The 16,957-nt window shown below is 45.2% G+C and overlaps 1 protein-coding gene across 2 annotated transcripts in view; it reads right to left on the bottom strand.

Annotated features, from left to right (window-relative positions):
• The window catches only part of LOC109447664 (myocardial zonula adherens protein), a 108,471-nt gene extending 91,791 nt beyond the window's left edge, over nucleotides 1-16,680 (bottom strand). The window contains exons 1-2 of one of the 2 annotated variants that reach the window (XM_019732237.3): nucleotides 16,464-16,680; nucleotides 4,792-4,878 (exon numbers count right to left, since the gene is read on the bottom strand). In XM_019732237.3, coding sequence (XP_019587796.3) covers nucleotides 4,792-4,878; nucleotides 16,464-16,538 — 162 coding nt within the window. In that variant the 5' untranslated portion in view covers nucleotides 16,539-16,680. The remainder of the gene's footprint in view (nucleotides 1-4,791; nucleotides 4,879-16,463) is intronic. The other variant, XM_088797241.1, reaches the window with a different exon arrangement.
• Between the last annotated feature and the right edge of the window lie 277 nt (nucleotides 16,681-16,957).

Here is a 16,957-nt window from a genome sequence, read left to right as displayed (position 1 = left end):
ATTTCCAAGATGACTCCAGCAAAGTCCCCTGAAAGCAGATGAGACCCAAATGGCTTTGTGGGAAATACAAATGACAAACAAATAGAAGAAAGACACCCCTTCTCGCTGGTAATCGGAAAATGGCAATGTGAGATATTTTGGGATCCCTGTTCTGGTGGAGACAGAACATTTCCTAAATGGGTGTATCTATGTTCCATTCAAAAAGTTAATGCAGTTTAAAACTTTCTCAGTATATCTGTTTACATAAATGAGCCAAATTTCATATTTTTAAATTGTAAAATAAAGGTAATTTACCAGTAAAATGTCTGTATTCTGAACATAAAAATAACCCCATGTCAAGAATGCTGAAAACCAACATGGCCACCCATAGGATGGGGCTCAGGAGGGCAGAGCTGACACATGGGTGGGTGCCCTCCCAGGGAGGCAGCTCCAAACTGTGTGAGGATGAGTTCTCGGGGGCAAGAAGAGGAGGCAAGGCATGGCAGTATGAGCAAAGGGATGCTCGGATTTGGAGAAGGGCATGATGACATCAAAACAGATGCATCAGGCAAAGTCCAAGAGGGAGAAGGAGATGCAAGACAGGTAGTTCTAGAAAGGCGACTGACTCTAGGAGGGTCCAAGGGAAAAACAGCAAAGAACAAGGGCCACTGGGTTTGACATTCAAAGGGAAGTGACCTGGCATCAGTCACTGCCTCTCTTTCTAATCAATATTATAGATCAGACACTGCAGTCGGTCCTTTGCATATATTAGCTCATTTGTTCATTGCAACCAGCCATTGTTGTGCCTACTTTAAAGATGAAGAAACTGAGGAGCAGAGAGCGTAAGGGCTTGGGAGCTCATCTGAGGCCTGCAGAAAGCAGCCTTAGGGCAGTTGACATTTTTTGTAAGAGAAAGAATAAAAGGAGTAGGGAGCCGCCTACATCTACTCCATGAACCCATGACTCCAGAAAAAGTGCAGCTTCTGGTGTGGTTGCCCCCAGAAGCCTCCACACACACCACCATGAAGCTAGGCAACATGTACCATCTGCCACACCCCTCCACTCTGAGTAATTCCTCTCTCTGATGATTTGAGAACAGTGGACAGAAGAATGGCCCAACTGGCATTGGTGTCTCTGTGGCCGCTGCTCCGTGGTATCTCAGGTCTTCAAAGTACACTAAGCATCTTCCATGACTGTGGGAAAGAATAAGGCCCAGTACTGCCCTCAGTTGGCTGCAGCTCTATCAGGACCCTGGAAACCCTCCAAAAAGTTTTGCTTCATCAGAAGCCACTCAGGCCACATACATCTTCCTGCTTCCACATCTAAGCCAGCTCTACTCCCATCTTTGCACACCACAGATCCCCTCCAAAGGAACCAGTCATCTCACCAGGGAGGCTCATTCCAAGTTCCTGGCACCTTGCAACTATGTAGGCTGTGACATCCCAGGGAGGGGCAGCCACCCTGGCACTCCCAGGGTCTCCTCGCTGGTTCCTGCCTCTGGCTCCCAGTGAGTCAAGACCAGGAACCCAGCCAGGACTGGTGACGAAATCACCCAAAACAGCCTCACAGCTATCACCAGCGCCTTCCAGTGCTGCCATCGCCCAAGGACTTCAGTACTGGGGAAGCAGCCAGCCCTACCCTCCTGCTCTCTACCCCAGTTCTTCAGCAGTGAGTCACCAACATGGCACAGACAGGCACTCAGGTTGCACACCTGGCCCACCCAGTATGCGAAGCCTCGTGGCACACACTCTACACCTGCAGTTTCTGCCCTGAGCTCTCAGGCAGCAGGGAGGCTGGGGGGTGAAGGGAGACTGGGAGGACTTTGCCCCCACCACCACCACTTTCGTCTCGATTATACATAAGGGTTCAGGATAACATTTTAATCAAAAGGAAAGGAAAAGAGAGTCCAATTGCTTTCAAAAGTTTGCAAAGCACTGTTTGAGACAAATAGACACATCAGTACACAACTTGACAATGAGCACATGTGCCTGTTTCTTTGGGAACACTTAATTCCTCTTCAGCGGTGACATGCCCTCCAGGGCTTCACAGCATCTACTGCCCCAGTGGCAGCACCAGAAACCCTTCCTAAATACCTCCCAGGCAAGCAGCGTGGGTCCGCTCCGACAGACCCAATTCCCCACTTCCTCACCACACATACAGGGGCAGCCACCAAGGCCTTTGTCCTGTCACCCACTCCAGTTTGGGCCCCTTCTTCAAAAAGTGCTCCTTCTGAGTCCCCACACGCTAAGCTGCCTGTGTGCCCCTGGACACAGCCCAGGCCCACTTGTCTGACAAATCTATCAGCTCTAAAAGGGATAGGCAGGGAGGGGGGATCAGTGAGGGCAGAAGGGGACACCCGCCAGCAACACAGGGCCCCACTCAATCCTCATCATCAACAAGGGTCTAGTGGCTGAAGTTTGGCCACTCCTGCACTCTTTTTGGTTGTAAGCTTTTAACCTCACTTTTTCTTTAGAGAATGTTCAAAGCCACAGAGAAGCCGAAAGAATAGTTCAACTACATAAAGTACCATTATCACAAGTAAGAAAAGTAACATTGATTCAATTACATCTAATGCATGGTTCATATTTAAAATTTTACAATTATCCCAATGTATCTTTTGTAGAATTTATTTTGATCCACTCATTGTATCTGATGTTAAGCCTCTTTAGTCTCTTTTGATTCCATCAGATTCTCATTTTTTTTTAATAACATTGAATTTATTGAGAGATTATGGCCAATTGTTTTGCAGATAGTCCCACATTTTCACGTTTCTGTTTCCTTATTACTATATTCAGTTAAACAAGTTTGGCATGAATATTACATAGGTAACAATGTGCCCTTCTTCATCGCATCACCTCAGAAGTCACATCACATCAGGTCATCTGTCCCACTACTGGCTGCTGAATTGGATCACTTGTTTGCACTATTACCTGCCAGAATGTGCCACTGTACCTTTAGAATCAGTAAGCAATCTGTGAGGTATTACTTTGAGACCACGACAATATATTGTTCCACAATAATCCAATAATCACTCACCAATTAGTTTTTGCATCTTCTGATGACCCAAGAGTTACAAAATAGAGATTTTCTAAAGTTATCAGCTGATGTTCTATAAAGACCAGGTCTCCTCTCTCTCTCTCTCTCTCTCTCTCTCTCTCTCTCTCTCTGATTATTACTATATACTCATGTGTCATAACCGATTACTGTCATTATTCTATTTGATGTTCAAATTCTCCATTTTTGCCAGTGAGAGCCCTTTCCCACCAGCTTCTGGGTCCTTTGATATGACTCCATTGCCCTCTGAGTGCTACCTTGCTTTCTAGCACAGATGTCTCAGGCTCACCTTGTACTCTCCCTACTCCAACCTGGAACCAGTCATTTTTCTGGATTCTTGTAGTGGGGCTCATCCTCTCTTTTTCAGCAGAGAAGTAACTTCACATTCAATCACCTTACTTTAGTCATAATTTCATTTTCCTCCCTCACCTACCTCCTTTCCCTGGTTCATATTTACATGAGCACAAATAGCTCTTTGTCTTTGGTAGAAAGTGGGGAGAAGAGGGTATGAGAGAAGGGAAGGCTAGACAAAGACTTACAGCAAGCCTGGGACCTCATTAACCATTTACCAGTCAGTGAAAAGCTTCCTTTTTTATCAATTACCATATGATCGGTTCATTGCAAAGCAAGGCCTGTTGTTTTGAGAAGTCATCGTCTTCTGATTCAATTTATGAAATTCATATTATATATAATTTTATTGTTTTAGTTTATACTTATATAAAATACATGCATAAGAAAAAGTACTACCTATTCCCTGTCACTTCGTCCCCTGCTCTTGTTTTGTTTCCATCAGCACTTACTACCTTCTAAACTCTAAAACATGTGCTTCATTTTTAAATTTCCATTCTCCTCCCAAGAGAATGTAAGTTCCATAAATGAGAAGCTTTTCTTTTGTTTACTGCTTTGTCCACTGCTATACTCACAATGTCTAGAATAGTGCCTGGAACACAATAGGTGCCCATTAATTCTTTGTGAATGAGAAAAATGGCTTGCCTAGCACCACAGGCCTAGAGGTGATCAGGATTTGCTATGTATCCATTAAGCCTCTGCTTCCATGTCACTCCCCCAAGCAGTCAGTTATTCCCTTCCCCGTGCTCCCAGAGCCTTTCTTACACTTCTGGACCCTAACATTTGAACTATCACACAATCGTTTACTTATACATCTATCTCACTCGAAAGAACTGCGAGCTCCTCTAAGGCAAGGACAAGGTCAGACTTAGCTTCATGGCCCAACACTTAGCACAGCACTTAGCACAGAAGTGTCCGAACTCCTCCTACCTCCAGCCAAGTGCCCTTGTCACATGCCAGAGCTGCATGCTGGGTCTTTCCTCTCCAGGCAGCCTCTCCACCGTGAGCTGGGTTCCGGCTGTAGCCGCTGACAAAGGCTTAGGCCCTGCCGGAAGCTCACAATGGGCCCTTTGACTCAACTGAACTGGGCTCTTTCAGGAAAAACACGTTCCCTGCCATAGCACCTGTCACTAAAGCCAGCGTCCCTACCGCTTTGAGGGAACACAGAGCCAGTGTTCATCAAGAAACAAGAGCAGGGGCCCAAGGCCGGCAGAGCCAGCCAGGCAGAGCAGTCTGACTTCTGGGAAGATGGGAGATGGGGTGGCAAGGTCGCGAGGGCCTTTCATCAACAGAGTTGCTGACATTCAGGCTCTGTGAATAGCCTGCACAGAGGACGGGAGGGGGAAGGGGGTAAAATAAAAGAGTACAAAGAGTAGAACTTGTCAGAGCTTTGCCTCAGAGATGGCTTACTTGCTCTTTTCTTTCAACCTTCTTTTCACTTTGCTCAGAAACCGGACTCTCAGGAGGTACGGTCAGCCGTAGTCTGCAGACATTTGCCTAGGAGAGACAGAGAGGAGAGGCCAGTTATAAATCCATGTTTGGGGTAGAAAGACCTGGGTGATCTCATGCTTCTCAGAGCCTGTTTCCCTCCTTAGCAATGGGGAAAATCATACCAGTCACACAGGGAACTCTGAGCGTAAAACCAGCCTTTGCCTGGCCTATCACAGGCACTCACTATCTTGCTGCTCAAAACAAGAAAACTACTGAGTGATTTTATAGTGTTGAAATAGCATGTATAACAGCATGTATAGAATGATCTTATTTCACATGCATAGGCCAAAATACAGCTAGAGGAATAGAGGTGAAAATACATACAGTGGTGATTGGGGTGCCAGGGTACTTTCTACTTGACTATATATGTATTGAATTTTTACAATAGACATGTACAAGTTTAATCACAAATTTTTTAAAATCTATGCACCCATCTTCATAGCATCCTTATATTCACAACAACCAAAAGGGGGACGCAACACAAATGTCCATTGATGGATCAAGGGATAGGTAAAACGTGGCATATACATAAAATGAAATATTATACAGTCTTAAAAAGAAAGGAAATTCTTACACATGCAACAACATGAATGAATCTTGAGGACATTATGTTAAGTGAAATAAGCCAATAATACACAGACAAATACTGTATGATTCCCCATATATGAGGTACCTAGGGCAGTCAAATTCATAGACGCAGAGAGCAGAATGCTGGGTTGCCAGGAGCAGAAGAGACAGAGGAATAAGCAGTTATTATTAAATGGGTATGGAGTTCCAGTTTGAAAAGATGAAAAAATTCTGGAGCTAGATGGTGGTGATGTTTGCACAGCAATGAAAATATATACTTAATGCTACATGATGTCTATGTCACCTTAATGTCACAGCATGGTCCTGCTGTGACATTTCCCAGGGAGAAGTGATCCTGCCATAAAAAAATAAAAATAAAAAAGCCCAAAGAGGGTCCCAGGAGCACCCTGAGTATCCAAGCCACAGCCATGCGAGCTTAACTTACAGGAGTGCTACCTGCCCCCCATTATGGATTGATTGGTATCCCCCTAGAGTTCATGAGTCCCAACCCCTAGTACCTCAGAATATGACCTTATTTGGAAACAGAGTCCTTAAAGAGGTTATTAAGTTAAAATAAGGTCAAAATGACTGATGTCCTTATAAAAATGGTAAATTTGGAGACAGACATGCATCCTGGAAGAACACCATGTAAACATGCCCAGGAGAGAAGCCTAGAACAGATCCTTCCCTCGCAGCCCTCAGAAGGAACCAACCCTACCAACACCTTGACTTTGAACTTCTAGCTCCAGAACTGTGAGACAATCAATATCTGTTGTTTAAGTCATCTGGTTTGTGGTACTTTTTACAGCAGCCCCAGCAAACTAATATTCCCCCAACCTGGTGTGCAGGGTCACGGGTCTGCACCAATCCACAGGGTGGCCTCTCAGCGAAACTACCCTGCAGCCTAGAAGCCCAGGGTGGGGTGGGATTGTAAAAGACCATTTAAGTCTACCCTGCCAGCCTATGGAGGAATGAGTGAAGAAAACAAGATAAACTCAGTAGAGCTACCGTGTTTCCCCGAAAATAAGACCTAACCAGAAAATAAGCCCTAGCGTGATTTTCAGGATGACATACCCTGAACATAAGCCCTAATGTGTCTTTTGGAGCAAAAATTAATATAAGACCTGGTCTTATTTTCGGGGAAACACAGCAAGCTGACTTAAAATAAAATCTGTAGAGTCAAGCTGACAAAACTGGTTCAGACTAAATGGGCCGAAGTATGAGGACTAGATTTTACTTTAACTAGACTGAGGACTTAAAACTTTTTAACTTTTCAGTTGTACATCAATGCCTGGAGATAGAGATAGGTACAGATATAGATGTAGATGATATAGATAACCCTCTGATTACCCTCTGAAGGACTTAATGTTCAAGTGTCCAGACCACCTGACATCCATTATCCAGACTATCGGATATCTGGAAGATTATCATCTCGGACCAATCCAAAGGCTAAACATGTAGGGCTGATTCTTCTCAAGAATGTACTTTTCACCATAAGAACTCAACTTTTCTTTCTTCTTCGTAACACTCTGGGTATTGCCTAGTAGTGTTTCCAGTTTGCAAACCCTAAGACCCTTGAATAAAACTTTGCTATTTTAATTTTAGCAAAGCCTGATTCATTTACACTTGGTCGACATTATGAAGGCTCCCTGACACCTAACAATATAACTGATAGACGAATACCCAATCTGGGGATAACGTTTTCCAAGCACAGGTGAGAGGGCCCATTTGGGACACGTGTTAGCACTTCCACGTACACCATCACCTCCCTCTGAGGCATCCTATTTTGCTATCCGGCACCTCTAATCTCAGAAATCCCACCTAATAAACCCAAGTTGCCCTCAAGGACTGCAACCTACTTTCCTTTTCTCTAGATAGGCCTCCTGTCCCCTGAACGTCTTTTCCTCTGGATTAAACAACTCCAGTTCTTTCGATCACATGACTTGATTTCAAGAACTCTCTCTATCTTTACTCTCCTTTGGGCAAGCTTCATTGCCCAAAGATCCCAGGGCTATCTGCCTCTTATGTGGCCAACTTTGCATCAAACCTTCAAAACTCACCACCAGTCATGTTTGCCAAAGAGAAACCAATCATTCCACAGGTAGATCTCTTAGGTGACAGGCAACAATTCTGATGGGAATCAGAGTCCTTCCAAAGAAAGGCAACCTTCTAACTTCAAGCCTCCTGAACTGGTTGAAACCAGCTGGCATTTGTACAAACACCAAAGTGTAACTCACACCAGGCAGGCAATCCAAGTCTGTGATGCTCAATAATTTTCTCTGATAGGCTGGATCTAATCCATAGCATAATTCTGCAGAGAAAAGGAGGTGCTTTTCTCCTCCACCACATCCCATGCACACACGTGTGTACACATACACACGGGTACATACATGCACACACTTGCACAGATGCACACACTCAGAGATTCCTACTAGCTGTGTTGACTATGGGCAAGATATTTAAGCTCTCTGAATCTTAAGGGCAAAATGTGGAAAAAAGGTAGATGTCTGGCAACTAGTAAGTCTCACTCAATGTCAGGTATTTTTATTATTATCTAGATATTATTGTCATCCTACAAGCTCCAGAATAAAATAGGACTACTTGGTTTCACAGCTTTGCTTGCCATGGAAATAACAATTTGGTCAACGGATCTAGTGGGCATTACCACTGTAAGTGATATCTTTCTATAGGTTGATTGCCCTAGAAGAGTATCCCTAATGGTAATAATTTTCAGAACAAACTAAAAAACTGAAGAGGAGACAAGGTGTAGAGGGATCCCCGTGAGTTCAACCACGCAAAAGTGAGCTGTCCCCTTCCCTTGCTTGAGCCCCTTCTTCATCTGTCTACCCAGAATGTAGATGTTCCTCAACACACCTCCTACAGCTCTCACTGAGCCATGTGTACCCTGGGGTATACAAAACCACAGGATAAACAGTTCCCTAAGCTATCAGTCTTATCTGGTGACAGATAATGAATTAAAATAAAATGAACTCGTAAAATAAAACATTTGGCATCAAAGCTATCTGGCAGTTACAGCAGATGCTTGAGGCTACACTTAGACCCCTGTGTTAAGCGTTTAATCATCATTAGAGGTGCCATTAAGGAAACACTAGGGAACACTGCTAGCATTCTTTAATCAATCCCGACCCACTGACGATGAAGTTTCTGGCACTGACGACTAACCATAAAGAAGCACTTTAAATCCAGCTTGGAAGGCTCAGACTCCTTCCTAATAAAATGGCCACATGTTTTGTCATGTGAAAAAAAAGAAAGCTGCAAAAATCTGGTAAGAATCCCATTTTTGTTTTTTAAACACATTCTGATCATTTATGTAGCTTTATGGGGGGAAAATGACTTTAGGGAAACACAACCAACTGGTGATGGTGGTGGTGATCTCTACAAAGTGGGATTTCTACATTGTTTGCAACTGTTCCAAGTTTTTTAACTAAAAGAATAATTATAATAGTAGTAATAGCACTAATAAAAACTGAGAGAGAATGTATCAGAAAGATAGGAAGAAAGGTAGCAACCCTTCCTGAACCCACAGGACTGTCTCAGGAGCAGCAAAGAGAACAACCCAAGTGGTCTAGAAGGTTCTCTGAATTCCTTAACAGAGGCCTTAAGAAAAGTAATCCCTGAATGCACCCACTAGGTAGACCTGTCAGGACCACCTCTCCTCATTCGTTTTCAGATATCGCCCTGTGGTAACATCCCCCACTGAGTAAGATCAAGGCAGTGTTTCTAATCTCTCTTAGCATTTGGTGATGCTGATCTCCATGGTTTCCTGAAACTCAGTTACACAATACCCAGAGTAGCCCAGGCTGGGCAGTACCTGAGAGGCAGGTAGAGTACCTCATTCCCAGGGGTTCTCACAGTGGCTGGCTCAGCCTTCTGTTCTGAACAATGAAGAGAGCTGAATGTTACTGTCCCTGAATACCACTGCTATTGCACCAGCTGTCCCTACAAGTGGGGGTCCCTTCCAGTGGATAAAAGCAGGAGGATGGACTCAGTGCATTTCACCACTCAGTTTCCTGAGCACCCACTACTTGTAAAATATTTTTAAGGGCTCTGAGGGTCCCAAGCTGAAAAAGAAACAGTCGTGTCCCCAGGAGCTCAGAATTCCAAAGCACACCCAAACAAGGCCATCAAGAACACTTAGTGTCACCAACACAAGGTCCTGAGAGACAAGGCAGATGGGTAGTTAAGGCATGACAGAACTCTACTTCCTGGATTCTAATATTGGTTCTGATAGCTACTAGCTATGAAACCTTTGGAAAGCTACTTAATCTTCAGCTCCACGTATCTTAGTTGTAAAACAGGGCGAACAATATTGCAGAACCACTCTCTTAGGATTGTGGTGAGGATTAAATTAGCTAATATATGCCAAGGGCTTAGCACAGTTTCTGGCACATATTAAGCCCTCTGCAAGTGTTCTTTATTACTATGAAAATATAGGAAGAAGAACAATCATCTTAACTGGAGGTGGGAGTATATGGGAAGGCTCCTAGAGATGACATCTGAGCTGAGTACAGAAGACAAAAAGGATTTGTCAGGTCAGTGAGATTTGGAGAATCCACTGCCAGAATAACAGACAACTACCAGGCAAGGTGTTTATCCCAGGCTGGCTAAAGGCACAGAAGCTGGCCTGTTCCAAGAATGGTAAGGGGGCTTGCAGCCTAAGCTAGAGTGGGAGAGGAAAAGGACAAACAGGCAGAGAGGCTAAACTCTAACATAATCTACAAATGCCTGCTGGAGAAGCAAGGCCTCTAGTGAAAGACAACAGGGAGCCATCTTTGGAGAAAGGACTGACAGTCAGATCTGAGCTCAATTGGTAGCAATTATTGAGTACCTCCTGTTATGTTCCCATGCACTACACCATAGACCGAAGGGAAAAAATAAGGGGAGAGACTAAGCAAGCTTTGCATCTTAATTGCATTTGGTAGCCCTTACAGTGCTTAGCATAATATCAACACATAATAGGCACTGACTCTGTAAATGTTAGTATGGGTATCTTTTGGGGATGAACTAAAACACAGTAAGGAGAATGTACCTAAAACTCCCCAGATAGCCTTCCACTTTCTTCAAACCAACCCCCATGGGAAGGAGAGCAAGGGCGGGGCAGACAGCATTCAAGCCTCCACCACAAGAAAGCCCTTGTCTGCCACTCAGGGACCTGGGAGCTAAACAGGTCCTCTAAGGCTTGTTTCTGACCCCCTTTGGGGAAGCAGAGGGCTGGGTCTCCATTTAGGGGGGACCCTGGGGATTCACATACCATCATGCTCTCAGCTTCAGGAACTTGGACTCACCCGAGGGAAAACTATCCACTCAAATAAAAAGGGTGGAGGAGATGACCCTGGGAGGTGACAGGGGTTGCTGATCTGTGTACAAAGATGGATTGCCCTAAAAAAAATTAGCCAATGCACTTACATTCTCTCAGGCCCGGTCCACGCTGTGACTGTGGGGTGCTGCCCGACTCCACCTAACAAAAGAAGGTGTGGCCCCTGTGGCTGTGGCCAGGAGGACAACTCCTGCATTTTCTCTTCCCACTGCAAGCATAAAATCTCTAGAATGAGCAGGGCAGGCTTCGTGGCACAGCGCATGCCTGTTCTGAAGGAGGCCTTTTAGCTCTGCTGTGGCCCTGAACTTGCAGGCCTACGATTATCTACATCAGGGCGGGGCAAACTTTTTCTGTGAGAGCCAGAGAATAAACATTGATACTTTGCAGGTCACTATAAAAACCATGCTTAACTCAGAGTCTACGAAACAGGCCACGGAGGGCTGGATTTGGCCCAAGGGCAATAGCATGCCACACCCTGATCTACATACTTGGACACTTTTCTCAGGTGATGTAAAGTGTCCTAGAGCCCCTCTTTCCCATGTCAGGGCTGACTCCAGATAAAATTCATAAATAGGAGGACGGCAACCTCTTCTTCCTATCTCGCTGGCTGACTTCTGTACCAGGTACACAAGGTGCCCCAAACTTCAAGATCAGAGAGAACACACAGGTAAATGAAGGCTCACAGAGATACCTGTGTGACCTGGAGTGTTATGAACTCCCCCACCCTGCCCCCTTCCAAACCTTGCCCTTCCACAAGGCCAAAGGGACCTTCCAGAACACTGTCTCAGGAGAGTCTGCATTTCCACAAAAGCTGTGAGGGGAGAGCAATATTTAAGGAAGGAATCCCAATCCTTGGCTGCTCATTAGAGTCACCTGGGGAGCTTCCTAAACAACACGGATGTTATTCTCCACTTTCTGAGGTTCTCATTTAAATAGCCTGGGGTGGGGCCAGGGCATAGCTATTTTAAGCTTCTCGGTGATTCTCTGTGTAACTAGGGTTGAGAACCACTGACTTAACCAAAGGAATGAAATTCCAACTGTGCAACAGGATGAGGCAACTGGAATATTTGGAGATCTTCCCAGAAATGTCAGTCTCCTCACCTGGACAAACACTCCCATCCATTTGTCACCTGCTTCCTGCCCAGGTGGGCCAGAAGTGATGAGCTGGCTTTATCCCAAGCTTCCCTTCCTGTTTTCCCATTTGCCAATTCAATGTCAAGTGTGACACTCCTCTTTTTAAGCATCTATTACACCAGGCCTGGGGAGGGAGGGTCCCTAAACCCTCTCCTCGAGTAGGTAATCATTGATGACGCAAGCAGTAACAGGGTGCACACTAGGGGAACAGGGAAGCGGAGGGTTCAGGGAAGGCTTCCTGGAGGAAGACACAAAGAGGAGAGGCATGAAGAAGGCAGACAGACAAAGAACAACATGGAAAGCTTGGGGAATGGCGAGTCATTTGGAGTATGAGTATCTGGAAAGAGTAAGCATGTAGAAGGGGACAGGGAAGGCAAAGGCAGACCAAAAGTGCCTGATGCTAAACTAAGGAGTTTGTACTTTCTCCTGGAAGTACTGAAGGGGCTCTTGAAGCAGGAGTCCGGTGACAGAATTTTGCATTTTAAAAAGATGGCTCTAACACACAATGTGATTTATAGATGATGTAATACAGAATTGTACACCTGAAATCTATGTAATTTTACTAACAATTGTCACCCCAATAAATTTAAAAAAATAAAAAAAATTAAAAAAAAAAAGATGGCTCTAGTCTTAAAGAACAAGTAAGAGTCAACAAGGTGATTGACATTCAGGAAATATCACTCATCTAAAGAGGGAAAAGAAGTAAATACCAGTGTGTTACTCTTCAGTGTGTTGGGGAATACTAGAACTGTTTTAGGCTGAGAGGGATCATCACAGAAAGCTCTAAGACTATAATGCCCGTAATCACTGAAAGTATTTTAGATCAAAACATTTCGGTGTGGTCTCTAGCTTGTTAGCCCTCGAGCCACAGCTCCCCGAACTCAGACAATTTTTGAGGCTGACTGACTTGAAAGGTTTTGCAAGTGAACTCAAGTTTCTTTAAGATCCCCAGGACTCAGGGCTGTTCATCGCACATCGGACACAGCAAGATGGACTACCGGTAGGACATTTTTTTCTGAGATTCGCCTGTCAATTTTTAGTGACAGAGGCTTTTTGGCTCAGCTCTGAGGACGCCAGTTTCCAAAACCTTACAACTTGGCTTATCAGGGGCTAGCTCAGGAAGGACTTGGTGAGGGGCCAGCCTGTTTTCTGGGTGCAGCAGGCCTCCTGCCCACCTCCTCCCTGGTGGACGCTGCAGCCAACTTTCCTCCACCACACGCTGAGGTCCCACAACCCTCTGTGTCCCTCCCTCAGAGCCCATATGACAATACGGAAGTTATGCACACAGATGTTTCTGTGAAAAGGAAAAGGAAGTGAGATAAACACCTGTCTGATCCATTCCCCGGCCAGCTAAGGAGAATTCTTTATTTTGAGCCAATCAGACAGAAATGGGACCCAGGAGAGCGGTTCATTAGCTAGGGAGAGATGACGAGCAGGCCCATTCTGATTTTTAAAAGAGGAAGGCTTTGCTAAATAGAAAGAAATACGGGCAAGAGCAGGCTAGGAGACAGTCCTATGCTTGTGGCCTCATTTGCTTTTGTTTCGTGTTTCAATGTGCCATTGGAGGTCCACGATACCAGTAATACCAGCCAACAGTCTTTGATTACCAATAGGAGATATTGACAATATCTAATGGTGCTGGAGGAAACCCTTGCCAGGTCTCACGCCGTACTAACTGGACCGTTTAACCAACAATATTTGGCTACACAAAGCAACACATGTCTTCCCCCCAAAGCGCACAACTTGGCCACACAACTGACCTTTCATTTCAAAGGCTCATTCAGTGGGACTAACTGCATTTACAAAATTCCTTTCAAAATCATGAAGCAACGTCAATATTTTTTAAAATGTTTTCCCCATTCTCCAAGGTCATCATTCTGTCTATGGTTATTCTCCAGCCAATTTATCTTCCTGCTATTGCCATAGATAAAAACTATTTTTAGAACACAACTGGTTTGAAGGCAGATTTTTTTTTTTTTAATTTCACAACCTCTCCTGGTTAGCATCCACAAATGACTCTTAGAGCTTTGTTTATGAGCTGACAGAAATTATTCCCACCTGTTTGTTTTTTTCCTTGAGAGATGATTTCAGATAAGAAGGAAGTATAAATTGTAGGTGACAGCTATTAAATGAAGAATAACTGGTGACAGTCTGGTCTAGCCACACCACCCTTGGCAGCTGACTCAGAGAATTCCCTGCTCAGTGTCAGCTGTCACCACCATTTCTGGTTGGCTTGAATATCTGGACCAACACAGCCTGATTCCCCTGCAGCCCCTAATTTGGTAAGCTCTTTGGATGAAAGAGAAATGCTGTTTTAATGGCTAACGTGTTATTGTTCAAGACCATCCAACATCAGAGAGGAAAAACATACAGAGTTTACTGAAAAACTTTCAACTTCAGGACCACTTTTCATGATAACTTGTTTGGTCTACAATTTTATCTTCAAGACATCCTGTTCTTGTTTTTTCAAAAAATTAACTGTTTTGCCCTAAAGCAGGTCCAATATGCCATTGTTATACAGTATATGCCAAGAGTTCCATTTAATGAATGATATTGCCTACTTTCAATATCCCAATGTCAATCACCCTACAAATTCCTACTCATCCTGTAAGACCAAACTCAAATGTCTCCTGTAGAGGGAGGCCTTCCTCAGATGCTTCAGGGAGAACCTGTCCTTTTAGCTTCCATCCAACTTTGTCAACACTCTACCCCACTATAACCACCACCACTTTGTATGATGGCAGTCTGTGACAATGTCTGCCTCCACAGAGAGAATGAACCACAATGCCTAGCCCTGCATCACACAGAGGAATATCTATAAATGTTGTTTAGTAGATTGATTAATCAATCAAAGGATCACAGCCTCCCATCACGCCTGCCACAGACACACATAACCACAGATAGTACCTGTGACATTGGCAAATCATGAACAGAGTTGTATTATAAAGGGAACCCTAAAAACTTGATATCTTCTTCTTAGAACAAGTATCTGTGTGCTCAGAATGGCCCTCCATGGTTTGATTCGGGGCCCTGACCCCTCCACTCCAAAGTATTTAGGTTGTCTTCTTCTCAATAGTGTGCCCACTGTGCTGGATACCAAAGCACTTATAACTAAAGAAATGCTTAGAAGTAAATATTTGAGGGGAAAAAATCTTCAGAAAGGTTACCTACTACACTAATCAAATTTATATCCACCCACAATATCATTCTACCTGCCTCATCAGTCCTCATCTCTGAAGGGGGCCTTAGACAATGTCATGCAAGTCATGCAACCTAGTCCCATGCATGACTGTCCAGGCTCAGGGCTAGCTTTTCAGTGATGTCATTCTTTCTCAATAGAACTGTGTTCCAACTGAAAAGGTTTTCCATAGAAAAAGGCAAATACCCATCTTGGAGTAAGGCTGGAACTGTGGTTGGAAACACACTTGGACCTAATGGGGATCTTGCTTTATGAAGCTAATGATTGAACAACCAGAAGAATTCTGTCAACCCTAAGTGTCTGGTTATGTGCACACACGTGCACAAATATATACCCCAGAACCCATCACTTGGCCCATACCAAGGAGTAACAGAAAGGGCTAAAGAAAGACAGCATATAAGGCAACTGCTAATCACTTGGCTGAGGTATATAAAAAGCAAATATGCATGTCTACAAGACGAGAAAAAAGACTAGAGTACCAAAGAGGGCCTTGACTGGGACTTGACCAGCCATTTAGCTAAACCTTGGGGAAACATAATTAAAGATGTCTCAACCACAGAAAAGAGGCACCAAATGATAAGTACTGGATATCATGATGAAGAGATGAACTAAAAGCCACAAACCAAGGCTTGGCAGTGTGCTCTGAGACACTGATCTTGGAAGAGACATGCAAAGATGCAACCTGCCTGTGCATACCATTTCTTTCCCAGAGCATCTGGACAGGGCAGAAAAGATGTAACAAAGATCACAGAGAAACAGAGCATTTCCAAAGGGCAACCTTCCTGGAGATGGTGCCCAGGGCTGCCCCTGAGGCTACTGTGCTAATATTTAAATCAGAAAGAAGAAAGTGTTTTGCATAAACCCAAGTCACATGCAACTGGGCTCCAGCTGCTGATCCACACCTTGCCAGGTGAAGCCTACCTTGACTGAGCCCACTCCAGTAGCAAGCAGTATTATTCTATCTCTAGTTGGGACAAGTGACCTTTTTTTTAACCACTGGAAGAAAGAAATTTGGGGTGTTAAGATGATCATTACCCTTGAGTATTAAGCAAAGGACAGTACAAAAATGTTTCTCTTACTTTTTAAACTGGTGCCACCAATAAATTTGGCTTGATAGAGATGTCAGGAAGTAGAGGAAATTTCTGGGAATTCCAGAAAGTCCCTAAACCCTTCGAGCTTTGGGGCGTCATAAAGAAGGGTCAGGGCCAGAGCCGGGATACAGAAAGGGAAGCCCAGGGTGGGGCGTCAGGGCCAGGGGCTTGCGCCCACGAGTCCCCATGCCCAGACCCCTACAGCGGGCAGCCAGCGCGGGGGAAAGCGGGATGGTGGCAACTCCCGCCCCCAGCTACTCACCCTCCTGCTGGGCGCCCCCGGTGTCCTGGCGCCACCGCCCGAGAGCAGGGTGACCGTGGAAGTGGAGCGCAGCATTCCGCAGCAGGGGTCGGTGCCGGCACCGCACGGCGGTCCTCCGGGTGGAATAAGCGCTCGCAGCTGACTGCCTGCGTGGGGGTGCTGCAAACCAGTAGCAGCAGCGGTGGGAGCCAGGCAGGAGGGGACAGGAGCCGCGAGGGAGGGGGCGGGGCCCGGGGAGGAACTGGGGGCGGGGCCCGAGCGCTCGCCGGACCTGTCCGGCTGCATTTTCTCCCGTGGGCTCAGACCCTGCCAAAGTTGAGTGCCGTCCTCTATTTCCCCGCGCTGTTCAGGCGGGAAGCAGCCCTGGTCCTCCTGGACGCCCAGGCTCTCTCTGCTGCGTTTGGTGTCAAGGTTCACCTGCCCGTTCATCCTCACGGTGCTCTGATTGCTCTAGGAGATTCTGCCACACCCTCGGGGATCCCTGGGACCTTCAC

Source organism: Rhinolophus sinicus, chromosome 3 (genome assembly GCF_057876585.1).
Source record: "Rhinolophus sinicus isolate RSI-liver-muscle chromosome 3, RSI-T2T, whole genome shotgun sequence".
Lineage (NCBI taxonomy): Eukaryota > Metazoa > Chordata > Mammalia > Chiroptera > Rhinolophidae > Rhinolophus > Rhinolophus sinicus.
Note: the sequence above shows the minus strand (reverse complement) of the source record. Positions and strands in the feature narration are given on the sequence as shown.